The sequence below is a fragment of the Thunnus albacares genome, chromosome 20 (assembly GCF_914725855.1).
Source record: "Thunnus albacares chromosome 20, fThuAlb1.1, whole genome shotgun sequence".
NCBI lineage: Eukaryota > Metazoa > Chordata > Actinopteri > Scombriformes > Scombridae > Thunnus > Thunnus albacares.
The window spans coordinates 15,154,069-15,180,417 of NC_058125.1; the positions used below are offsets into that span (position 1 = coordinate 15,154,069).

Here is a 26,349-nt window from a genome sequence, read left to right on the forward strand (position 1 = left end):
ACTATTCATCTAAGATGGAAATCAAGGATGTAATACTACATTATGAAAACAAAAGACAGAAAGTTACACGGACTGTCAGTTCATTAGTTTTACTAGGAAAAAAAGACTCAAAATTCAAACAAATTCAAGTTCTCCAAGTCTGGCCCATCATTTGAACTTTTCATGATTGGATTTAGAAAATGTTTTGGGTCTAACAAACTTATAAACAATAAGAAATGTGCACATACAGATAATTTGCTCCAAGAATTTTTTTTAAAGATTTGATTGCCTACTTTTTCCGTTAAGTTATTTACAGTTATCTATTTATTTATTATTATTACTTTCACCCGGTGTCCTTTTACCATGTGGACTGTATCCACAAACTGAAAGTGAAGTAATGTCCTTCATGTTGTCTTCATTTCATTATGATGCCTAATTGTTTTGTTATTGTATTAATATCACACGTTGTAAGTGATGATCTCTATAAATAAAGTGATGACAAAAAGTTAAAAAAATATTAGAAGCTGCCAACAATAAATTTCTTGAAATATAAAACCGTTAAAATGACCACTTGTTAAAAAAATAGACAAAACTACTTCTTAATCCTGCCTATGTTGCTTATTTTTTATTTTAGAAGCTTCACTTCAGTTCACTAAATGAAACCAGGGAAGAATCTATAGATTAGATTACATTAGCCTAGATTAGATTAGATTAGATTAGATTAGATTAAATTTGGTTCAACTTTGTCATTGAATAAGTACAAGTACTTAACAAGATGCAGTTGGCATCTAACCAGTGTAATTTAGGCATAAAGTACTGATGTGCATGATATAAATTACTGAGGCGTAATGATAACTAGCAGAAAACGGAAAGACAAATTATCCCATTATCCCCAACAAATGTCAGCAAAAACAAAAAAAAGACACACATTATGGTAAAACGAGCCTTTATTTTCCCAATAAGAAATGCATGTCTTGTTAATACTGTGACACGTTTTAAAAATGATACACAGATCAATGACAGAACAACAGAAGTTTCCAGCCTACTAGCAGTGCCCTTTCAAACAGGCGGAACAAGTAGGGGAAGGGCTGCACTGACATAACGTGCATGACGAGTATAAGTGGATGACAGCTAGGCGTGTACAGTGACGACATGAAAACAAAATTCAGGTTTTTCATGTTTGACAGGATGAAGAATTCTCTTCAAAAATTGAGTTGTGTTTACTGGCCAGACATGAAATGGGTTTCCTATGAAAGAGCACAAATAAAACATGCTTTAAATGTTAACTGTTGCTTTTGCAAATAGGAAGTGGCTTTCTCTGCAGCTTTTTAAGTAGTAAGAAGGTTAATTAATCTACTCAGTTTGGTAAGGCACCACTTGAATTTGAATAGGACAGCAGTACAGATGTGTGGTCGGTGCTGAGTGGAAGTGGACATACTGTCAAATCGTAATAGAGGAGACATCTGTACATGTATTCAGATTTTAGCCTGTTTCAGAGAAAAGTTTTGCACAGCGAAGAGGATGGCGAGGAAAACATTTACAAATGATTTTTTTTTTTTTATAAAAAAGGAGGAAGACAATGAACACTGGCTGCATATGTTTAGAATATACAGTACAATAAATATAAATAGACCAAAGGAGGACTGAAAAAGAAAAAAAATTTATGGACACAATAGGGCTTTACATTCGCGTCAAATATACAATGCAGCATGGAGAAAAGGAGAGGAAACAAAAAACCCTGCAAGTCGATTCTATATTTGGCAAGTGAGCCAATAAAACCTGGACACACACTCGCAAGAGACCGGCGTTGTCCTTGTTAGGCTGTCCTGAGGTCAGTTTTAACGTTGAACTTCCACAGTTCGTTGCCTCTTGCGCTAAAGGGACGTGTTGTCCCAGGAGAACCATAAAAACGTAGACCATGTTATGTCTTCTAATACTAATCAGCCATGATGCTTACATTTCCAATGCATTCCTTACTACTGATCACCTTACTGAAGGTAGAGGCGGTTTTCACAAGATTAGATTTCATTCAGTATCATTTTGATTTTGGCGATAGGGACATGCTCTGATCAGCTGATCAAAACCTCTTAAAAAAAAAAAAAAAAAAAAGATTTCTTAAAGAACTTCTACAATGTTAATTCATAACTAAAGCCTCTGAATTATCCTTCTCAATGTCTGATAGCATCAACTTAAGGAATAAATTTAGGAGTGAATGCAATAATCAAAAACCTATGGAAAAAGAACAGTAGGGGGATTCTGCAAGACACTCGGGAGTATGAGCCTCGCGAGGTGACTGTGGGTCCAACTTGATATTGTCCACTGCAGGGCTGCATTTTCCCACATGCTCCTCCTTCACTTTAGCCAAACTGGAAAAAGAAATTTCCAGGCCCAGAGTCTTGAAAAATGAAAGAAAAAAAAGAAGTTAGTTAATAGCGCTTTCTCAGTTTTCTCATGCTTCAATAAACTTAAAGGATGTCTAAACCTACCTGCACTGGAATCAAAAGAAAATCCACCTCCACCATGGCCACCAAAGAAAGCCCTGAAGATGTTGTTTGCATCGAAATCTGGAGAGAAAGCAAAGGAAAATACAGTGGGATTAGCGGGTGATAATGAAATTCAGGAAATTTTGCAGCACAAGTGACACCAACATAAAACTGTTTTGTTTTTTTTTAAACAAAGCAAACTTTACAATTGTCTAATACTCAAAAACACTATCAATACAAAGTGCAGTACAAGTGAGAATGGAAAAGCTAAAATGGGTTTCTACCGGCTGAGTTGTAAATCTGAAAAGTATAATTTACAGATCAAATTCCAAATAAATGAATAACTAAACAGTTATTAAATATCTTGTGTACGGTACTGTGAGCAGTTTAAAGCAGTTTATTTCCAGGGTGTGAAGAATCTGTTGCTGGAGAACTAATTTTGACATTTTTGAAAACTAAAAGGTTGGTGAACTCAGATTACAATGATGCAAAATCTCTTTTTTCCCCCCACACATTTCAACATGTGCTGCAAAAATATTGAATTCTCAAGGACAGACTGGTGATCATTTTATGAAGTTTGGAGAGAAAATCTGCTAAAACGTTGGTCATTTGGATATAAACCCTCCTCACTGCAGTAATCCAAACCAAATTTCACATGGTGACTTGGATATGGCCCCAGATTACATAACGGTAATTGTAGAAAAACAATGTTGCATTCAGTTATGTGTTACAGTATAACCTTTTTGAACTTGTACCACCCCCTAGAGGTAGCAGATCTCTAGATTTTGCAGGGATAGTCAGAGTTGGCATGGGAACCACATTTGGTTACATTTGCACAAAGCAAACTTGATTTATGACAGTTCATGTAAAATACATTGGCTGCCATATGCAAAATAATTCTGACAAAACAGAACAGTACGTCTGGCTCGATTCAGACTTTCATGAGTGACGTTTGGTGAAGACAGTATAAAAATCTGACGGCTGTAAAAACAGGTTTTTCTCCAAATGTTGGGGAGGTTTTAAAAACCCTTAAAGAAAAAGCTGATAAGTTGATGGTAGCACAGATACGTTCTCTTTCATCCTATGAATGACCTGCAGGTTGAACACAAAATCTAGCCAAAGAAAGAAAAAAAAAACAACATTTACCTCCACCATCAAAGCCGCCGTCATCAGCCAGGTCGTGTCCATTGTCATATCTGATCTTCTTCTTTGGGTCGGAGAGCACGGTGAAGGCCTCGCCCACCTCCTTGAATTTCTTTTCCTCCTCCTTTTGCACCTCTGGCGTCGCTGCACTGTGGCGGTCTGTGTGACAGTGAGAATGTAAGTTTTCTATAAATGAGACCCCATCATAAGTCACCATCAAATATGATCAAAATCGGCACGTAAGGGCCGAGAGGGCTACCTGGGTGGTGCATTAGGGCCCGTTTGCGATAGGCTTTTTTGATCTCGTCCTCGGTGGCGTTCTTGCCGACCCCCAGCACCTTGTAGTAATCTTTCCTCTTGCTCTTCTTCAGCTCCAGCTGTGCTGTCTTCAGCAGATGCTTGTGGTCTACAGTGATATAACGAAAAGCATGCGATGAGACCAGCTAGCATACCAGTTAAGACGGGTTAATATGACACAACTAAGACAGCGGCTTACCTGATGTTTTTTCTGTCTGGTAAACTTTTTCATAGTCCCGCACAGCCTCTTCATACTGCTCTGTATCCATGTAACTACAAGTGACACAAAGTCACTCAAAAACTGCATAGTGCTGAACAATAACACACACACGAGTAGAAATGTACTCAACATATAACATACCACTGAGCTCTTCTTAAGTAGGCCTTGATGTAAGTGTCATCTAATTTGATTGCACTGGTGCAGTCGTCAATGGCTTGATCAAGTTTCTTCAGCTGTTGATGATGAATGAGGAAAAAGTAAATGACAGTGAGTTGATTGGAGACAAAGAGGTAAAGGGGCACTGACCATGGTTTCTATTTTCAAAGGCAACAACAATGATGTTAACCATGTTAATTTGTTGCCTTTTACCTTTGCTCCTGCTGTGGCTCTGTTGCAGTAGAGTTTGGCGTTGGTCTTGATGTTGTTGGGGTCTATCGTCAGGGCCTCAGTATACAGTTGGTAGGCAGCTTCAAAGTTGCAGTTCTTAAATGCCAGGTTGCCCTCCTCTTTCTTGGCTTTTAAGGCTTTGGCATTCTGATTTAGATAGAGAACAAGTCCTCATGTTTATCATTTACTGAATCTTAAAGTGGAATTAGAGATGTACATACAGTTTAATGTCTTCAAACATGGATTTACTGTGTTAATCCACCATGTCAAATGTGTGAACCCAAGGATTATTCAGTCCATTTGTTTTAATATTCTTAACTATAGCTGTTTACACTTGAATGCAGAAAAAAAACAGAAAATGCAACCTATGGCAAGATTTGGCACACTATTTAGGTTATTTTAAATTTTGTAACCAGTCATGTAACATTAAAGATTTCATAACATAAGAATTGCCATACAAATTCTGTTTGCTCAGTAAGTGAGATAAGTTCAAGTCTTGGTCGACCACATAGAACAACAAACCCACCCTGCAGGCTAGCCGGGCCTTTTCATGGTCAGGTGCCATGCGCAGAGCCTGGATAAAGAACTGTACAGCTTTATCGATGCAGTCCTCATAGTAGAGACACAGGCCTCGAACGTATAGCGCATCTGCGTTTGTGGAATCCATTCGCAGGATATCACTGGAAAAGAAAGACTGGGTATAGTATCTGCTGTGAAGAATCGATTTAGTAAAACAGAATGTGCTCATATTTAAAATCCTCATGTGAGTCCAAGAAGCTCGTACTATAAAAATAATAATAGAGGAGGAGAAAAAATAAGCATCGCTGTAACAAAATACCAGTTCCTCCTAATTAAAAGCTTGACTGTTCCTACCTCGCTACAGACTGGGCTTCTGGATAGCGTCCCAGCAGAGCCAGACACTCCGCCTTGAGGATTTTGAAGCGGTGGCAGGCACAAGCCAGAGCTAAGGCCCGGTCCATACAGTACACGACCTGGATCAGGACGAGAACACAAGAGCCACATAGCAAAATATGAGTGTACTTGTTACACTCAGTCATTCAGACAACACAAATACTGTAGGCCTTTTCCATACACATGTGCGGGCTTGGCTTGACTCGGTTTGACTCAGCGTGTCAGCCCAGGGCGGCAGGGATTTACATCTCCATTACAACAGGGCTACTCGCATGACGGTGTGTCTTTAACTGATGACACGCTTGTCTTGAGTCGAAAAGCAGCGGGCTGTATACATCATGGCTGTGACTAGTGGTCAAAGTCGTGGCTGTAAAATGGTGGATAAACACATTTAATTTCCTATAAGTTCTTCACGATAAAAGCCTTCTGTTAGTTTGTCAGCAGAAAGCTTTTTACATGAAGCAGCAGCAGGAAATGTTTTCATCAGCGGTAACTTAACACGGCACAGATATGGCTGAAAGTGTTCAGGAAACGGTAAACTAGAGCAGATATCTGAAAGTGGAAACAGAAACACAGGAGAGAAACTAAACTTCAAACCACAGAATTTCAGTTAGAAGCTAAAACAGTACTGAGAGCTGAACACACAGAAAACATCTTTCTCCCTGGTCTCCAGCACAGAAATGAGTTGAGTCTCACAACACAGCTTGTTTGAGGGGGAGAAGCAGGAAAAGTGAGACGTCACCATAATCTGCTTGGAGGCTGGTCGGGCATGCCTTGACCCGACTGGGCACAACTCAGCACTTTTAAACTGGTAATGGAAACGCAAATCAACACAGCCAAAAGTGCCTTATTGGAGCACTTGAAAATCTAAATATTGTTGTTGGCTTTCCAGTCAAACAAGCCACTTAAAGTGTTACATTAAACACAAAAAATTCTGTAAAGAGAATGTACACCACTAAAGAACTTCTTCAGATTTCTTTAACTAATAAAATATGTGACTGAAAAAGTGTTTTTCCAGTATATTTGCCCTTGTGTAATTAATGCAGGAAAAAAAAAGAAAAAATCAAAAGTAGGGTAAAACTTCTCTAATTATAAAGTACCTTTCTGAAATCCCGCTTCTCAAAGCCAAAATCCGCCATTCGCTCATACTCCAGTAGTGTTGCTGCATTCTTATTCTGAAATCAAACAACAATCATGTAAGACTATCTTTACAATGGGAGCTGATGGAATTTAGCAACAAGACTGTGCTCAGTATGTCAGGCACGTTTGTTTTCTATTGTGATTAAATAAAATGTGAAACATTCAGGTGATCTATACCTCCTGCTGGGCCTCTCTATTGCTGGGCTCCATCTCCAGAACCTTCTGAAAGCAGCGACTGGCCGCCATGGCATTTCCCAACGAGAGATGGCACTTGCCCTCACGTAGATGACCCTGAGGGAGGAAAAAAGGCCAAACCTCTTTGTTAGGACATTGTTAAGTATAGATATTAATAGCTTCTCTTCAAGTGCAACCAAGGTTTGGAGACAAGTAGCAGCATGCAAAGCTGAGAGTGAGGCGAGAGTCTGTTGAAACTGACCTTCATGAAACAGTCATCCAGCCGCACAGCCTGCTGGGAATCTTCAAGGGCCTCTCGAAAGCGACAGAGCATCATGAGGGTGGCTGCCCTGTTGCCATAATAACTGGCATTTTTGGGGCATGCATCTTGAAATAAAAGGAAAAAAATCCACGTTATAAAAGGAGAACTGATAAGTAGCTACAGATTACAGATCAAGCAGACATCAACACCTGCTCCCAGTCACCATTAATAGAACCATTGTTAAATTTATAGCTGAAATCCATATCCTGATGTTGTCACTACTAGGTTACAGCTGTTTATTTGTTTGTGTGTGAAAAACACGATTTGTTGTTTTCAGTACACTGGATGACTATTACACATGTCACTGCGATTAACCAGATGAGGTGTGACATGAGAAGATCATCAACATTACTCAACAGCAAAGTATGAAGAAAGATTTGGTTGATGGATATTTAAAATCACCAGACCTTCCTAAAAACGTAATTCCAGCGATAAGGAGTAGTTAGTGGTAATCTCACCAATGGCCTTGGTGTAATAGTTGAAAGCCTCAGAGTAATCTTTCTTGCTGTAGAATGCATTTCCTTGCTCTTTGAAACCTTCAGCCTGCCTGGAAAGAGGAGAAAACAGAAACCAAAGTCAATGGTGAACAGGAACTTGATACAAAGACAGCAGAAATTAACTGATACAATGTAGAAGAATTGAACTTTTCAGCAATAAACTAATAAATGTCATCCTCAAGTCATGATGAACAAAAGATGATTTGGTGTTCTTAAAAGGCCCATCAGCTCACCTTGGCTAGGTTTTAATAAAAAGACATCTATCATACCTATTTTTTCTTGCAGTACTGGAGATCTGAAAAGACTCAACTGCGGTGTGTTACACATGGAACTGGGACAGCAGTGCTAGGTACACACCGTCCTGATATCTCTAGTACTAAACATAGCATTGAAATTCACCTGCCGCAGTCGAGTCATAAATGCCAAGTGTTAAAGGGTAAATCAGCACTGAATTACATCAGGCAGGCTGCGCTGCTCCCTGAGCTCCCTTAAACCATTTACATGTTGCAACTCAGGCCACACCCCAATCAGTGACATCATAGTAGGTGTTTTCTATCATGCTCCAGTAGTTAGACCACACATAACCACTCAAGTAAGGATCAACTCTTTAAAAAATATTACTACTACAGCTAATACACTCAATATTATGTGAATTGAGTGTATTAGCTGTAGGGCTGCAAAACTATACCTGTTTTGTTTACAGGTCTATCTAAATCTGCAAAGCCATGTAACTTCAGCCTTCATGTGTATAACACACAGACCAGCAGGGCCTGCAGGACAACTGATGATTGTTTGTCTCAATAGCTAAATATTTTGCATTTTTAACAGCTTAGAAGAAATATAAACTTGTTCCCTCCATTTCACGACACCCAAAGTATGATTATAAATTCGTGCATGTGCCAGTAATGTCACCATTACCGTCTTACTCTACCAGTAAGACGGTGATGGTGACATCTTTTTTCAAACATAGAGAACCTCAATGTCTTTGATCATTTAATTACTACTATGCATCCACATAAATAGAGCTGCAGTGTTTAGTTGATGGATTAATTAGTCAATTGACAGAAAACTACTTGGCAACTATTTTGATAATTGAATAATTGTTTTAGTGTTTTTTTTTTTTTTTTTTAAAGGAAAAAGCCAAAAATGTGCTAGTTGCAGCTTTTCAAATGTGATGATATTAAGCTTTTATGTCTCACACATGACAGTAAACTGATTATCTTCTGATTTTGTACTGTTGAAGGGACAAATCAAGACATCTGAAGAAGAAATTATAACGGGCCTTTTTCAAAAATTTCCTGACATTTTACAGACAAAACGATTAATCAAGAAAATAATCATCAGATTAACTGATAATGAAAGTAATCGGTAGTTGCAGCCCTACTGTAAAACATTTTAGAGCTCAATGTGGGAGTAGCTAAAAACAAGTAAACAAGCAAGCAAAACAAAATTGGTTTTCAGGTTGACTTGAAAGTTTATTTTCTATTTATCAAACCAACTTCAAAGCCAACATTCTTCTGCTGAAGTGTGACATGAACACAGACGAGTGTATTTACCTTATTCATTTTTCCATATTATTAGAGAAATTGTCCGCTCTTAAATCCTTTTCCTTAAACATCTTACGTGAATTAACGTAAACTTGGATCAAATGCTGCCTGACTAGGTAACGTTAAACCACTGTGATTTTTGCCAGTTTAGGAGACGGATACCTGAGTGTATTTGATCAGGTTGCGTTACATGACAGGACAATCAACTCTAATATTTATAAGTTACTTATAAAGAGGTGCACTGTTGACTCATCCGGAGGTAGCAGCAAATAAAAAGCTATAACCACCGGATGTATTTTTGCTATAGCTAGTAAGAACTGCGGTGTCAAATCCATCTTCTGCTTAAAAAACTGAAACTATTTATGATGTTTCAGGAGGTTTGGAAGGTGTCATAGTTAAGATATTATCAGCGGTAAAAAAAAAAAAAAAAAAAGACGAGCTAAGCTAAAGCTAATTTTCCAAGCTACCTCATCAGGAACTTTCTCGAAAACAGACAAAACCTGTCGTGTAAGCTTTGACTTATATTTTCCTTCCTTTGTTAATATTTTAAAATGTGTCCACAGAAATCAGTTAATCAGCTAAGGTTATTAACCCAACGAGTGTCAAAACATGATCAATTTTGTAAATCTTTTGGTTGAGTAAGTTTCTACGCGGTTATCTTGACGAATATGTGTTTAACGTAACCTGCGAGCTGGTATAAAACTTTTTGGTTTGGTTTATTTGAAGTATTAAGAGTCCATAATTTGCTATCAAATTCATTCCAACTACACGCGACTCAATGAAAACCGTTAAAATGTAAAATGCACATTTCCTCGGGGAAAGCTAACGTTAGCCTGGTTAGCTTGTGTCCGGGCTGGAGCCTCGTCAGATAATGGCCCTCGGATCTAGTCACACGATCCAGGTTATTTTTAAAAGAATAACTAAAGCGCAATGAAACATGGTACATAAGTTTATGTTTACCGCTCCATGTCATCCTGATTGAAGATCAGGGGTTCTGTATCCACCGGCACGTCGATGTCAACAGCTGCCATTTTTTCTGGAAAGGACGAACACGAACTGACGTCACTTCCCATAGCTTTTTTTCTTTCTTTTTTTTTTAGGTCATGAGAAACTAATGTCTGCGTCTGCATGGTAACCCTAGATATGCAAAACTCTCGCGAGATTTGTACACGATCCTTCATTGTGCATGTTGTTTATCATTGTACAAAATAGTTATGTTCTATAGTGTAGTACAACGCTGTGGTTAAGGTCTGGTTAGGTTTGAAAAATAGGGAAAGATCATCCCTAACCCTTACCAAATGGCGAGATCACAAATCTAGGGTTACCATCTAGACACGACCAGAAACTAGGCCACTGCTAAGAAGAGAATTAGTAGAATAAATACATTTATATACTTTCCCAAAACAAGACAGGATAATTTTGTGATTTAAAAAAAAAATCTTTTAAAAGGTTTACTTTTAAAAGTGGATATTGAAAACGTACATACATTAGCTATTCAAATATCATTAATAATATTGCAATAAATAAATAAATAAATAAACAACCAATATGTAATGTGCTACTATTTTAACCAACTGTCTAATGTAAGCCAACCTCACCTGAAAACCTGTGGTTCTTTCCTTAAAGTCTCTCTCCACTCAAAAATGTGTTTTTCTTCTTGTTCCTACAGTTGGATGTTTGAGCTTCTCTGTGCAGAATGATGTGTGTGCAGAGTTTGACACTTGAAAGCTGTCTTCACATTCATCTGCTTAAAGTGGAAAGTTTCTCTGTGCTCATTAAAAATCTGATTTTAAGGGGTGGGCTTACGATCATGATTTGTAACATCACAAATAGTTTGGTGGTCCAATCGTGGTCCTATATTCAACTCAACAGAAAATAAAGTCCTTTAAACGGGAGCTACTTGGTGTGCGGATCTCTCTGCTCAACTCTGCAAGGTAGTTTTGGATCCAGCACCCATCCTATTGGGTATTGGGATGTGTGTGTCTTTTTTATCGTTTCCAATATTCAACTTACACAAGTGTGATGTGGAAACTTGAAGCCTCCAGTGCACATACACTGAGAATGGACTTTACAGTGAGGTAGGAGACATCTTGTGCCCAGTAGTTAAACTTTTGAAAGGGAGAAGGAGTAGATGTAATTTTAAGAATTTTTATAAGATGATTGAACTTTTTATTTTTTGGAAAAACCATATCAGACAAAATTATTATTCAAAGAAGAGTATTTTAAAATATTTCTGGAGTTGATCTTTAAGGGGTATGTTCACAATTTATCAAGTCTGTTTTAAAACAATATGTCCCCATATGAACATTGAAACTGGATTTGCTTGCTGTAATATCAACTAATCAAATCATTGTTCCTCCTGTCCATACTGGACATTAAGAAGCCCCTTTGTATTGCACTTCTAATGTAAGTAATGTGGGGACAAAGTAAAAGTAAATAAAAATGTATTCCAGAGACTTTAGCAGTCTCTGTTATATAAAATCAAGTGAGTATCTTCCAAGGTTTTATTCTTGTTAGTATGAAATTTCCTCTTTCTGTTACAATCCCTCCACCGCAAATCAGCATGGAAACACTGTCCGAGAAAACACAAAGAAGGAATTTTCTACTAAATAGGCAAGTGAGGAAGCAGCTCTCCCAAATCAAACCCAGGGTGCTCAAGGGGTGCACCTGCCAACAGCGTTCCAGCACCTCTTTAGCCTCCCCCTGAGGCTGAAGAAGGTACCCCGGCTCTGGAAGACCTCCTGCATTGCCCTGGTGCCCAAGAAGGGATGCCCCTTTGCTCTCAATGACTACAGGCTCTGACATCACATGTCATGAAGATCTTTGAGAGACTGGTCCTGCAGCACCTCAAGCTCCTGGTGAGTGACTCTCTGGACCCCCTGCAGTTTGCATACCAGGCAAACATTGGTGTGGATGATGCCATCATCTACATGCTCCGCAGAGCCTACACACACCTGCGCCGCACTGTGAGAGTCATGTTCTTCGACTTCTCCAGTGCCTTCTACACCATCTAGCCACTCAGGCTAGCTGAGAAGCTCTCAGTGATGCAGGTAGACCATAGCGTGGTGGCCTGGATTGTAGACTACCTCACCAGCAGACCACAGTACGTCAGATTGCAGGGCAGCATAACAGATTTGCTGGTGAGCAACACCAACATACCACTAGAGGGCACCAGAGTATCATAAAATATAGGTTATGATCTTGAGAGGGGGACACATCAGTTGTGTATTTTTTTCCCTAATCAACCATCATATTGTCTCCAGTCTGGCTAAAGGATTGACAAATGTTACTATCCTGTTGTTTATGTAGGTGGTTATCAGTACCTCAGTGTCTTCAGATCTTCAGAGGTTCAGTGACTCATCACACATGCAATTACAATTCATATACTTAATGTTTGTGGTTTGAAAACATTTTTGTATAATTTAAGGGGGCCTATGCTACGTTTCATATTTTTACAAAATGTGTTTTTTTTTTCAGAATGAAAATGTTCTTTGCAAATGGTATTCACTGACCTTTGAGTAATCTGAAATAAGAGCAGGAGTTCTTGTCTACAACTATATTCATACGCTAAGTAAGACTATTTTCACAATAAAACTATGATGAGAGGTAGAAGAAACTCATTTTTCAATACTAAAAAAACAACCACAACGCTGTAAAAAAACAGTACTATTTATAGGTTCATATAGAATACAGTATCCACATTTTTAGCACATTATAATTTACATTATTGCAATTGATGCACAGTTACACAAGTCATTAATTTTACCAGGTGACACTTCAAAAATACATATTGCTTAGGATGATTCAGCACAATCAGGTGGGAGGGAGATTTCCTAAATTGAAAGAACATACTCTTTTAATACAACTCTATAAAAAATGACAGGTTTCATAACATCAAAGACACAGTAAATACTTGTGGATAAATCATCTTGATTTTGGGAAACAACAAACATCAGCCTGCCTCTTCATATTGCACAAACAGCATCAAGATGTGCAAACCTATCCATCTCACAAACACCTGCAGAGTTTATTTTAATGGCTCATGTCAACAAAATAAAAAGTTTCCACTTTTATAACTTTAAATTAATTCATTGTAAGCATTAGATGTGTTTAATATTCTTGGCATCATATTAGGGTGGTGGTTGATTGTCACCTCATTAGATAGAGAGAGAAAGACAGACAGAAACAGACACAGAGGAAAAAAAATGTTATAAAGTAAAGGCATCCACTAAATAAGTTATAAAGTAAAGGCATCCACATCTGACAGTGGCTGATATCTGTTGAGATGTTCTTTGTTTTTATAAGAGGGGTTCTATGGTATATGGATGTAGCCAGTTTCATGGGTGAGTAACACAGTCTGGATTTACTTGATTTAGAAGTGATTATGGAAACTAAAGCAGAAATGAAGTTTTGTATTTGTTCTCCCAGAGAAAACTCTCAAGTTGAAAAAAGAAATGTTGGCAACAAACACTTAGTAACATTTACACACCCTAGTGTATTTGTCTATTATAGCCTTATAAATAAAACTAAAAGATACTTGTCATTATGGCTTCCAGAGGGGTCCAGACCCCAGGGAAAATGCACTCAACAGTTTGTCGAGAGGAAACAGCTGAACGATGCTCCTTCCATTTTGAGGGTGAGACTCTGGTCAGTCAGCGCTGAAATCTCAATCCACACCAGGGGATTGTGCATACTGTTCTCATGACCTGAACATGCCAAACTTGACATGCTTACAGTATATGCTGCTCGCTCGTTGTCGCTGTATTGAGTCCTGGTGTCACTCAGGGGGTCCCATGCTTTGTCCTCACCATGCTTTGTCCTCACCATGCTAAACTCCTCTCCTAGTCCAGCTTTGGCTATAGGTTAGGTCCACTTTTGGGTCCTCTCGCTCACTCAATGCTAGTAAGGAGAGAAGATAATAGGTGTATGTGTGGCCCTCAGAGGTCCTGGGGCAGGCCTGAAGAGTGTGGGGCTGATCAGGGGACCCTGGATGATGGCTGTGGGACCCTGCGGCAGGCGTAGTGCCAGCGGTCCAGATGCCATAGTGCACAAGGCAGCTGGATTGAGAGGGCTGGTCAGGAACCCTGCCGGCAGGGCCTTAGACAGCTGCTTCTGCAGGGCCACTTTAGTCTGAAACAGAGGAAGAGTCATATTCAAAGTCTAAAAAATGCATTTAAAGCTATAAGAAGTTCAAATTGTTCACACAGTAAATATGAAAATAAACTACAAAAAAGAGTAGATCTCACAAAAGATCTACTCCATCTCTCTTTTTTATGATAATATAAAGGCTGTTCATTCTTTATTTATATTGTAAACTTGAGGTAACTAATAAGCTTAATTCTGAAGCTTCTCAAAGCTTGAGTTAAAACAAGGCACTCATTTCAAAGTAGCACATCTTTTTCACATAACATACTGAAGTACTCTAATCATTTGTATTTACCACTTGGCATCAATAGGACTTGCAAATACGGTACCAGGTGCCACTCACAGCTTACCATTTGCATCTACTGAGTATGTGTATATCTTGTTTGTATAGTGTTCTATGTTAATGACTATGTGCTATGGGCAAACGCAAATGAGAGCAGTCAAATGTAGTCCAGGTGTTCCTCCTGTGGGGACATAAATCTGTTTACAGATTACCCTTATGGCAACAAAAAGCAATCCCCCATAATTTAAATAATTGAATTTTAGAGTGAAGACTTGGTTTAAGGTTAAGGCTTAGGGTTAGGCTGAGGTCGGGGTAAGGATTAGGGTTAGTCAAGTAGTGGTTATGGTTAGGGTAAGTCTCCAGTAAATGAATATAAGTCAATGTAATGTCCTCTGAAGTGATGGAAACACGATTGTGTTTGTGTGTGTGTGTGAGATATTCTTACCGCTAACACAGCACTGGGCTGTAGTTTATTATAGGGGGTGAACTTCGCTTTGACAGGCTTCCCGGCCAAGCGCTCTTTGTGTCTCCTGCTGTTCATGTGCTAAAAGGGGACAAGGATATGCAGTGATTCAGTCACGACAGCTTAAAGTAACAAACCACAGAGCCAAACAGTTGGGTAGTTTATCTTGTAGAATACTAAGGTTAGACTTTTTTTTATATTAGTGGGGGATTTTTATAAAAAGTAACTGCCTTTATCACAAAAAATGTACGGATAATGTTATATCATCCTACAAGATACAAATAAGTATCAAGCCAGTTCTTTCATGATACAGGGAGTCCTAATGCCAGACCCAGAGGAGGATGAGCAGAAGTCCCGCCCACCTGTTTCAGCTGTGTCTCGGAGTTGACGGACACCTGGCACAGTTCACAGTGAAAGGGCTGGCTGCTCACACCCACAACCGCTCTGGTCTTGCTGCCCATTCGCTGCTTAATCCGGCAGGCCAGTCTGGGCGATGACGTCATCTTGACCCTGCGTTGTGACTGGCTGCTGTTCTCACCATCCAGCATCTGTTTGTGCTTAGAGCCTGATTCAGCCAATCAGAGAGGGAGGGACAAATGTCAGAATTATTGGTAACACCATGATAATCTATTAGGTCAAGGATCAAATAGCAAGTGGCTTACAAGAGTTAACTATACTCTTGTAGTACATATTAATATTGTAGTACATACCACTACAGTGAGCTTCCAACTGGGAGCTGGAATTAACCGTCACTTTGCACGTGGGACAGTGAAGATTTTGTTTTTTGTTGCCCTTGGCCTCCTTAGCCTCCTCCCCCTTCACCTCCTCTTCCTCACCTCTAGTGGAGCTCCCCTGAGGTTCAGGGTGTGGCGCTGAGCTGGGGCCCGGGCTGCAGCCCTCCAACGGTGGACCATCTGAAGTTAAATCAGAAAGCTGAGAGCTAGGGGAGAATTGCAGGGACATCTGAGGAGAGTGGGGTGAGGAGGAGTCTGTGGATGAAGGCTGTGAGGGAGGAGTGGGTGCCAGTGAACTCCCCTGGCCATTTTCTAGTTGTTGTTGAGCAGGTTGGGAAGAGGTGCTTGGGCCTGAGCACAGATATATAAAGACAGATTTAAAATGTATGATAATACATCAATTCTATACAATCAAGGTATATATTTTCTTGATTAATGCAATCCTTCAACAAGAGATGTGTGACCTCTTTTCCTTTTCTTTTCTTTTCTTATCAGTCTTTTTGTCCGACCTGTCATTTTTTCCCTTTCTTCTACTAATCTTATCACACCATATTATTCGTTTTCCTCATCCTATTATACATACTTTTTTTTTTTTGCTCTATCATGTCTCTTTAATTTTCATATCTTTTCAGTGTTTTTTTCTGCCTCTCAATCATTCTTCCTCTGTCTCTGTCATTTGTTTGCTGCTTCTGCTGAAGCTCCCTCTGTCACATCAATCAACAACCATGGCAACCACTGGATGTAACAAGCTTATCATTATGTGGATGGAGGGAAATTGATAGGTACTGGAATAAAATGGGGGTGGGGGAGAATCAAGGAATCAATAATGAAAAGGGAAGCTAGACAGAGTATAAAAAAGAAGATGGTGAATTTTTTAGTCACGCAGAATGAGAAGTTTAAAGACAAATGACTGAAAGGGAGTAAATAGAGCATAGTCATTACATCAGCTTTTTTGTCGGCAATGTTGTTGAAGAATCAACAGCTATAGTATAACATCAAGAAAATAAAAGGGATCCAGGGTTGTAACCACTTTTAAGGACATTGATGTCATTTCTTCAGTATTTTGTCTGGGAAATTGGGGACTTTAACAAACTGGAGTGCAATTACATCTACAATAGAAAGATACACATGGTGGATTTTATAGCTTGATACCAATATTACAATTAAAGGTAAAAAGTTATGTAATGTACATAATAAGGACAGTGAGGATATATCCAAGCACAGCTTCATGTTTGTGCATATATATGTTGCTTCAGTTTAAACTGCAATCTTAAGGAGACCTGGTCCGCAGATATTTATTTCCAGAATAACTTCAAAGACCAAAGTTTTCACCAAAATACCAAAGTACCAAAGCAACATGCCAAACTAATTTCAAATCAATTTATCATTAGAGCTGGAACAATGGCTTGTTTAACTGAATGACCAGAAATAAATCTACAAACATTTGAGTTGTTTAATCAAGCAAAGAATCCAGGAAGTGTGTTTCTGTGTTGTTCATGAACTTACAATGGGCATTTTTCATCTAATCTCATAAACGATTTATCAAAAAAATACTTAACAGATTAATTGGTGGTGAAAATAAGTCAGTTGCCGCCCTACATGTCTTTTGGAACCAAGACACAAATTCCTGCTCATTTCCTCCTCTGACTGGCTACATACACACATCACTTAGACAAAAGCACATTTATAAAAATATAAAGTTAATGGTTTATTCTACAAGAATTACTACAACTTTGAAATTCTAACATCTACACTTGTGGTGAGGTTTTAAAAATAACGTTGCTAATAGAAAGATATTTGTGTAAATTAGTGTGCATCTGCTATGCTATTTGTTTTAGCCATTGCTGATGGCTACAGGCCTCTGTGAGTATATGCATAGCAGTGTTTGGCCTCGATTGACCTTGATTCAAGTGGCTTTATGCAGTCTTACACCACTGATGCCCAAACTCTTCATACACAGTGAGCAACCTCTGTCCTCAGCAATATGGGCTACTCTTTCTCCACTTCGCCACTCTTTTAATCTACTGCTGCTTAATCTGTTTGGGCATCAAAACACATAGGCTCCCACGGCTTCTACTTGTGGAACTTTTTCCATAACTGTCCACAGCCGATGACATGACCATTAGCAAAATCACAACACATTTAAGTAAAAAGAAAAGGGAACTTCAAGTGGGTGTTGTGTTGCTCCACTGTTGATTTGCAAGCATCAAACTCAAAGAAAGAAACACCATTACATCACTTTTCAGGTGGCATCTCTATTTAAGTTCTTTAAGGCCTCTCATCTTGCAGAATGTATTTGCTTGACTGGAGTAATTACCCATCTGACAAAGCCAATGATAGCAGGACAGGTAATAGCTGGTAATTAGCTATCTGAGTGGCAGCTACCAAGCTTTAGTGCTTACGTCTCTCCAATTACCACTAATTACTCAGAAGATGGAGAGAAGGGCGCCTATAAAGAAAAGAAAGATTTATACCTGTTATATCTTTTAAATTTGAGTCTGCTGGCACTGCTCCTCCTCCTCCCATCATCCCCCTCTCTTTCTCTCTGTCTCTGTCTTTCCCTGTTGTGGATGGACTGTGTCCGTTTTTCTGGCGATGCCTCTGGGTCTCCAAGGCCTTCAGCTTGCGAGCATGTTTGTGACCCTTGTAGTGGGCCTCTGCCTGGGTCTGGCCATGACACACACACACACACACACAAATATGCACACATGAGCTGAGCAAGCAGAGAGGAGAGTCAGTGTAAAGTGCATGAGCAGAATCACTGACATGATTGTATTAGTGAAGGACAGCATGAAATCAGTAAACTGTAATCTTTCCATCTGTTCCATCTCTTTGGCTTCACATGCTTCCGTGGAGTTGAGGAAAAATTATGCGAGTGAGCATTTGACTTGGAGGAAAAGTAACATCAACATTGTGATCATCATCGCCATGTCGTGCACAAATGAGCATCAGTTGGACTCATGGCATCTCATGACCATCCTCTGAGCTCATTGGCTCGTCCTTACACTGATTCACTCTGACACAAAATGGCCCGTGTCCGTTATGCTGAAATGACCTCTGAGCCTTCCTTTGTGAGATAAAACAATTTTGTAGCAGTGTGACAACAAATACATGCAGATTTGGGATCGCAAAATGGCTCTAAATGGCTGTAGATAAAGCAAGACGTGCTCTACAAAGGAAGATCAGTTTACAGCAAGTAGAAGTGCACCAACAGTGAAACAAAACAACTGAAGCAAAACACATTTATCTTCTAATCCACACACACATCAATATTTCTGTACAACATAGACATTTTATATGCACTAATTAGTTTTAGGAGACACAAACAGCAAAAAAAGAAAACATTTTGTTTATTATTTTCTCTGATTTTGTATGACAATATACAATATGCTTACACAATATTTTCTATGACAACTTAGCAAACTCCATTTGCGGATGAAGACGGTGAGAAGCAGTTGAAACCTCAAGTAAAAGCTAGTAAGTGACCACTGAGTTAAGGTTTTTTTTTTTTAATTAAAATTAATTAAATAATTAAATTTCATAAATTAAATCTAACGTATTCCTACTATTATTATGTATGACTGAGACAAAAGCATTACTGCTATGAGTCTTTCTGAGAAAAAAATGCAAATTTACCTTTTTGTCATGTCAACAATGAAAGAATTTTTTAACTCTTTTAACAGAGGAAGAAATAAATTTACTACTACCTGCTCTTGGAGAAAAGTTCAAATAGCTTTAGCAACTTAAGAAAACTATCCAAGACGTAAAGTGTACAGAACAAGATGAAGATTTAAATGATAGGTTTTGGTGATATTTTATATATTTCTTACATTTCATTCCATGAAAAGACCGAAACAAACAATGGATACTAAAATGTTTGACTGTGTACCAAAGGTCTGATATATTTTACTTCATTGTTGTCTAAAAATTATTAAAAATACATCAGTGAGCCTAACTTTTGCACTGGATGACAAGTCATTTCATTACGAAGAACATGGGCACTGTAGTTTATTTTAAATCAACTCCACATATACCATGCTGTTGCTGTAAATACTCACTACAGCGCAAATGTGTATTAATCCGCCACTAAAAATAGTCCCCAACAAATGGTATAGTTATTCCTGTTTAAGTAACATTTGCAAAAAATGACAGTGCCCAGCTGTTTCGTTATTAAGCCCTTTTTAAAAATGAAACTACATATGGTACTTGTGACACATTTTTAAATATTTACATTGTCAGTTATTGTCGGCTTGAAGCTGAGTGCCACAGAGAAGGTAGAGAAGATGGACGAACAAATGCATAACGGCTCTGGTCTTTTCATGGGATTTGTTAACAATTAAAAAAATATACATTACCTAACCTAACAACATAACCAGTCTTATTCTTTAAGAACATATTAGTGCCTTTCTGTGTATGAAAGACACATGTGCACTTCCTAGACAAACAGAGTCTGAGTTAGGAGCAGTGTAAAAAGACATAAGATAATTTGTCATTGCTCAAATTATCCATACAAGTTTTCAGTACAGCCTCTGATTAGGCAGATTCAAACCTGTAGTGTGTAGAGGAGATCTTTTAGTGACTGTTCATAGAGTGAAGTCGTCCCATCAACACTTGCCAAAAGCTTGGCCTGCTACACAAACAGAAAGGGCACCACAGTGGGTAGAAGTGTGTGGTGGGGAATACAGGGCTGGACAAAGGGTGTACGACCCCTTTGGCTACGTTGAATGTCAGTGCACACTGACCATTCAGCGTGATTTTCAACTGACTCAGAGAGATGAATCTGCTCCCATTTGCATACTATCTGGCATGCCAGTGTAGTATGAGTTTACTATGTTCCACCATAGTAACTTGTTAAAGAAAAACACGTGGAATAAGTGTCCCAGGATGGCAAAACAAATATCCTCAGTAAAGACACCTGAAGGGGACTGTCAGCACTGTATGGCCTCTGTTCACCTTGATTCAAGCGGCTTTATGCAGTCTTTACACCACTGATGCCCAAACTCTTCATACACAGTGAGCAACCTCTGTCCTCCACAAAAGGGAAGCAAAATCAGAATGTTGCATGTGATCCTTCAAGCTTGAATCGTTCATGCTTTTTCAGTGAGTTTAGCAGTCTTAAAGGAATATTTTGGAAATTTTCTGGTCTATTTCTTTTTTATACACACTGGTCATGTACTGTAGTATATAAATTTTCATAGTCATCCATCTGTATCCTCGTACTGGACACACATCTTCAGCTGTTCTTCTATTAGCGACAAACCACATCCTCATCCAGTAGCTTTTTTGTGTAGCTAACAGATATTTGTTTACTGCTCCTTCCACACCGGTTTAGCTTGCTAATAGCTTGCATGTTTAGCACACCTACTCATAAGGTGCAATGGCCCCTGAGAAAAAGAAAATAACTAGAAAGTGTAATATGTCTTCATGAGACCAACCTAGGGAACCTTTCTCAAAATGCCTGTCAAGGCCAATGAGACTTTTGCAAGCAGGGCTACAAGAAGACCCTGTGCTGTCTCTTGTCCTCAATCTAAACTGCACTTCCAATGACCCAGAAGGTATTAAGGGGCTGATTTGTGTTGTAAGCTCTAGGGTTAATGGCTTCAATGTACTGGTTGAACTGTGTTGAACTCTGGATGGGAAGCTGAAGCTTTGTGTCCAATATGAAAAATAAGGGTGGATGAATATGAAAACCAAACCTACTGTATCTACACAAGCAGTGAGCATAAAACAGACATAGACTTCAAATATTCTGAACTATTCCTTTAATCGATTTTCTTTGTGGAGTGCAAATTCCAGCCGGTCAGTTCTGCCCCTTGTTGGGACCTGGTACCTGCCTGCAACCTGGCATCCACCTCCCGGGTCAACCAGCACTCTCATCTCAGCTGCAGGTAGCACAGAGGGAGGAGGAGAGAGCCTGTTAGCTAGCAAACAGACTCCCAAAAACATCACTGTTCGTTCAAAAGTAAAGAGCAGAGAGAGAGAGAGAGAGGGAGAGAGAGAGACAGATGAGGAAGCAAAGTAATATAATGGGCTTGAGCCAGTGTCCTGCTTCCTTCAAGTTTCACAATTCACACAAAGAAGAGTCATTGTCATTCCACCAGGTTCCTCCTAACAATATAAATGCAAATACCGTATGTATAAACGAACTCCATAGGAATGGGAGCCAAATGAATATGAATGGGGAGGTGTGATAAGGAGGAAAAAAAGCAACAGAACTAGCTGACTGGTTTCCTCTCAGAACCTACTGAGTGAGCAGAAAAATGGAAGAGGTAGAAATATACTGATTGGACTGATAAGAAGAAAAACCTGCTTCAAGGTTGTTTTTAGACCAATGGGATGCAAAAATATTAAATGTGTGATATGTATGTTGACTGAAGGGTGAACTTCAGATAAATACATCACTTGTCAATAAATCTGTATTTTAAAAAATGAACTCTCGTCTTTGTTTAGAGATACTTGCTTTCAGCAAACATCAAGAGAGTAAAGTGAGATCATGTTGATTTATCATTCCTTTCACTTTATCATATTAAATATGCATCACAGGTTGATGACTAATGACTATATTCTGCAGAAAAACAAACAGGCAGATAAGAGCTGAAGGGGTCAAAGGTAGTTTTCCCACTTTCATGCAGTGAATTAACAATAAATCCTGTCTTTGAGCTTTTGTCAAGAGGAAAACTCTAACATACATAAAACACTACACTTACAGTGGAGTTGAAGCGCAGGTGACAGATGTTACAGGAGATGATGGGTTTCTTCTTGGGTGGAGCTACACCAAAGGTGTGATTGATCACTGCCTTCTGCACCGGATCCATCTGCGCACACACACACATAAACACACACACACACACACATTGGCAGAATAAAGTTGGTGATACAGAGAGTAGTGTAAACATGCAATATGAGTAAGACAGTTTCCCCATAAAGACACAACTATCTGTCCCAATATTCCCTCAAATCCACAAAGTCATTTCTGCACTAATATGAATAACAATATCAGTGGAAAATCACTGCAGACCCTTCACACCCTGAACATAACCTGTTCCAACTTCTCCCCTCTGGTACAGAACACTGTACGCCAAAACCACCAGACACAGGAACAGCTTCTTTCCTCTCGCCATCACCCTGATGAACAGTAAACTTGGTCGCTATGCAATAACCCTGCAATGTAATTCCCACTGTACCTATAAATCACATATATTTATTTCAGTTTAAAATATAAAATGTACAATAGCATGTCATTCAATACTGTAAATTTGAGCAGACTGTATATATGTATAACCATCTACTGTATGTATATATAGTAACTTATCACTTTTTTTTTACCCACACAATATTTAACTCAGCACTCTTCACACCTTTGCACTATTTGTATCCTGTTTACAGTTTACATAAACAGTTTCACCTGTATATAGACATTGTATGTTGTTGTCCATTTGTTGTTTCTATATCTATGTATCTATTTTTTCACCCACTTGCTTGTACATAAGAGTGATATATTTAGTTTAATTACATCTGTATGGCTTGTTGTCCTTGTGTATCTTTCTGAAGATTGTTGTGTTTAAGTACATTGAGAGCTAATAGAAACCAGGGTCAAATTTCGTTGTATGCGTGTACATACTTGGCTAATAAATCTGATTCTGGTTGGAAAATTTCTGTGATGTTTTATTTAATTCATTTATTTAAATCAAGCCCTGCTGTGTTTGAGTAGTAAATTTGAGCACTTTGCAAAATTAAGATAGAAAAGAAAAGTGTGTGTGAAACATTAACTAATATTACCTATACCAAAAGTAAAAGGACTATAAATCATGTTGTTCAAGAATATGTGCAACACTTATATTTTAAGCAGAATACTTCTTGTAACTGGTCACATAACCTGTTGGGTCATGTTTTAACCTCATCTTCTTAAATGGTCTTAATTACATACAACTGCTTACAATATGCTGTCATATTGTTTCTCTGGTGGGATAGCATGGAGTTAATTTTTATCTTAATTATTAGATTTATGCATAGACCTTAAAGAGTGCAGATGTACAACACAAATCCATACCACCACCATATTTCAGGTGAGTGAGGAACATTTTGTCAGTGTTGATTTGATTGATGAGTGACGCTAATTTTCTGAAGAAAGAAGCCTCAAAAAGAGGAAATTTTGCTCAGAAACAACCATTGAATTAATTGTTGCTGTGTGATGTTACAGAAAGTGTGGATTTTTGTAGTCAAGAGAGATTTGTTTGACACTTTAATATCTACTCAGACAGAAATCAAAACTCTATGCTACATGATGCTTAACTTTTGAAGAATCACATTTATTTTTAACAGTGTAAAGAATGAATGCAGACTGAGTATATTTATCACAGTAAAAGATTTTATTATAATTACAGTCCTGAATTCAATTTTAAACATTTTCTGATGACTGTTCATGTTTTTTAATCTCTACGGTGCAGCTGTGTTTTTTGAGTCATATTTTTAGCTTTAGGTGTCAGACAGGAATCTTCTCTCAGCTTCCCACATGCTGGATACATTTAGCACTTTCCCTTGACTTGTTTTATTAGGAGTTAATGCTAAATGGAGACTGTGAAAGTCTGCTGCTTTATCATTTAGAGCCAGACAAAATGTGTGTGCATGTGGGAGAAAAGTGTTTGGGATTTGGCTCGATCATATTTTTGCACCTGATTCAAGCAATTAAATGTTTAGTACCTGCCAATATAGAGACGTGTTGCAATATTTATATGCACTTACCTATATTTATACTTGTTTACTAACTTGCTTTGAGTTTGGAGAAAACATTTTGAGGTTCTGGTTGGTGCTGAAATCTCTGAGTGTCCATTGTAGCTTCATGTGTGCATATGGGAAATGTGATATTTGTTTCTCACCGTGTTGAAATTGGGGAAAAGGCTGAGCGGCGAGGAGCTGTTGATCCTGAGCGGCAGGAAGTGCTCCAGGTGGGCATGAGTCTGCGGCTGGAGGGGGGGACCTGGCAGAGGCAGGGAGCCCAGGAGCGGGTGGACCTGGCTCTGGGACAGCGCACCTACAGCAGGGAGGATCATATTTGAGTAAACATACCAGCAAGAGAACAGTTTTTTTTTGTTTTTTTTCTAACTCCTGCTTCATAACAGTAAGATTTAAAATACATTTGTGGATTTGTGGAGAGATAGAAATGTCACCCTTTTTCATTTTAGGCCACTGAAGCTGCTCATCCTTACACACACAGTAGGAGTTTAGCACACGGCATATGAGATCAGTGAACGATTCACGCAAAGCTTTAATGACTTCAGTAGTAGCAGAGAATAAATGATGAGAGGCTTTGTGTGGCCTTTCCCTGCTTTATTAGTCCGTAGTTGATCTTGACAAATATCGCTGGCCTTTAAACACAGAACTGGTGTGTGTTTTTGTTATTTCTCTTGGCCGGCAAATGGGTTTGTTAACATGAAGAGAAAATGGTAATGGGCTGAGGTTTGAGGCCTAAAGAGACTGACAGAATATGTATATTAATGTTTCACATACATGTTTTTTGATCTTTAATGTCACCTTTCCCTTTTATCAGTTTTCTATCTTCTTGCATACATTACTTTACCTCTACAGCCTTTTTTTTTAATATGAATCCCACAGCAAATTTAGCATCACATTATGCTTTGAAATTTCCTTTCACATGACCTCTCTCGTCTCATCACTTCATTTTGTTTGGCCTAAATGCTTTCAGACTGCTCATGCTTTAAAGAGTACTGCGGCATTGACCTTTGTCTAGACCCAAAGTAAACATTAGAGTGCTCGCATTAAAATGCACAATGCCTGTATGCTGAAAGTCCCGAGGTTGGAAAGAGTAAAAGGTTATGTGTAAATGAAAACCGAAGTTAAAATGAATGTCAATAAGTAATAGATCTGCTTCTCCTTTATGTCTGCATGTTGTGATTGTCTTAATCAAACAAAACAGGAAACCAGGATTATATTTCTGTTTCTTATACAGTATAGTATCAAGTGTTTGTTGTATTTTTTTTCATCTGAAAGACAGAGCTTGCTTTCGTATGGAATAAAAATTTGTAGTTCGTTAAAGGACCAGTGAGGACCAGGATTTAGTGCCATCTAGCAGTGAGGTTGCAGATTGCAACCAACTGTTAACCCCTCCCGTTCCAAATGTGTAGGGGAACCTACGGTGGCTGTGAAACTCATGAAAGGCCCTCTCTGGAGCCAGTGTTTGGTTTCTCCATTCTGGGCTACTATAGAAACATGGCAGTGCAACATGGCGGGATGACCCACTCCCTGTGTAGATATAAAGGGTTCATTCTAAGGTAACGAAAACACAATTATTCTTATTTTCATGGGATTATACACTAATGAACTAATGAAAACATATTTATGAATATTCCATTATTCCATTTCTGCCAATATTTCTTCCAATAGATCCCCCTAAATCTTACACACTTGTCCTTTGAAGTGGAGTGGAGGTTTGGCCTTGGTGGGATGGAAAATGTCAAGAGAAGCTTGATGAGACGGCTGAAGGGAGTATTGGCTGGTAGGTGGAGCCTGGTGCAGAGAAAAACTGAATGAAATTGACTGACGAAGCCAGAAGTATTAACATACCAGATGATGACTGAAGGAGGGATAAAGAGAGAGATGGCTCAT

The 26,349-nt window shown here is 38.7% G+C and overlaps 2 protein-coding genes across 5 annotated transcripts in view; both read right to left on the reverse strand.

The window, feature by feature from the left end:
- Positions 1–908: 908 nt before the first annotated feature.
- On the reverse strand, positions 909–10,170 carry LOC122971251 (dnaJ homolog subfamily C member 7-like). Its single transcript, XM_044337827.1, has 14 exons — positions 10,062–10,170; positions 7,516–7,604; positions 6,998–7,122; positions 6,739–6,852; positions 6,522–6,596; positions 5,383–5,501; positions 5,036–5,189; positions 4,492–4,656; positions 4,264–4,355; positions 4,102–4,175; positions 3,865–4,011; positions 3,609–3,764; positions 2,466–2,543; positions 909–2,374 (listed from the first exon to the last, which is right to left on the reverse strand). Exons 1-14 carry the CDS (start codon positions 10,130–10,132, stop codon positions 2,337–2,339), a joined length of 1,497 nt encoding a protein of 498 aa, XP_044193762.1. The 5' UTR covers positions 10,133–10,170; the 3' UTR covers positions 909–2,336.
- Positions 10,171–12,755: 2,585 nt separating this feature from the next.
- The window catches only part of LOC122971798 (zinc finger protein 385C-like), a 77,981-nt gene continuing 64,387 nt past the window's right edge, over positions 12,756–26,349 (reverse strand). For 3 of the 4 annotated variants that reach the window (XM_044338541.1, XM_044338542.1, XM_044338544.1), the window contains 7 exons: positions 24,603–24,757; positions 22,434–22,541; positions 18,201–18,393; positions 15,703–16,077; positions 15,355–15,557; positions 14,975–15,073; positions 12,756–14,231 (listed from right to left, as the gene is read on the reverse strand). In XM_044338541.1, the coding sequence (XP_044194476.1) occupies positions 14,001–14,231; positions 14,975–15,073; positions 15,355–15,557; positions 15,703–16,077; positions 18,201–18,393; positions 22,434–22,541; positions 24,603–24,757 (1,364 nt within the window). In that variant the 3' untranslated portion in view covers positions 12,756–14,000. The remainder of the gene's footprint in view (positions 14,232–14,974; positions 15,074–15,354; positions 15,558–15,702; positions 16,078–18,200; positions 18,394–22,433; positions 22,542–24,602; positions 24,758–26,349) is intronic. The other variant, XM_044338543.1, reaches the window with a different exon arrangement.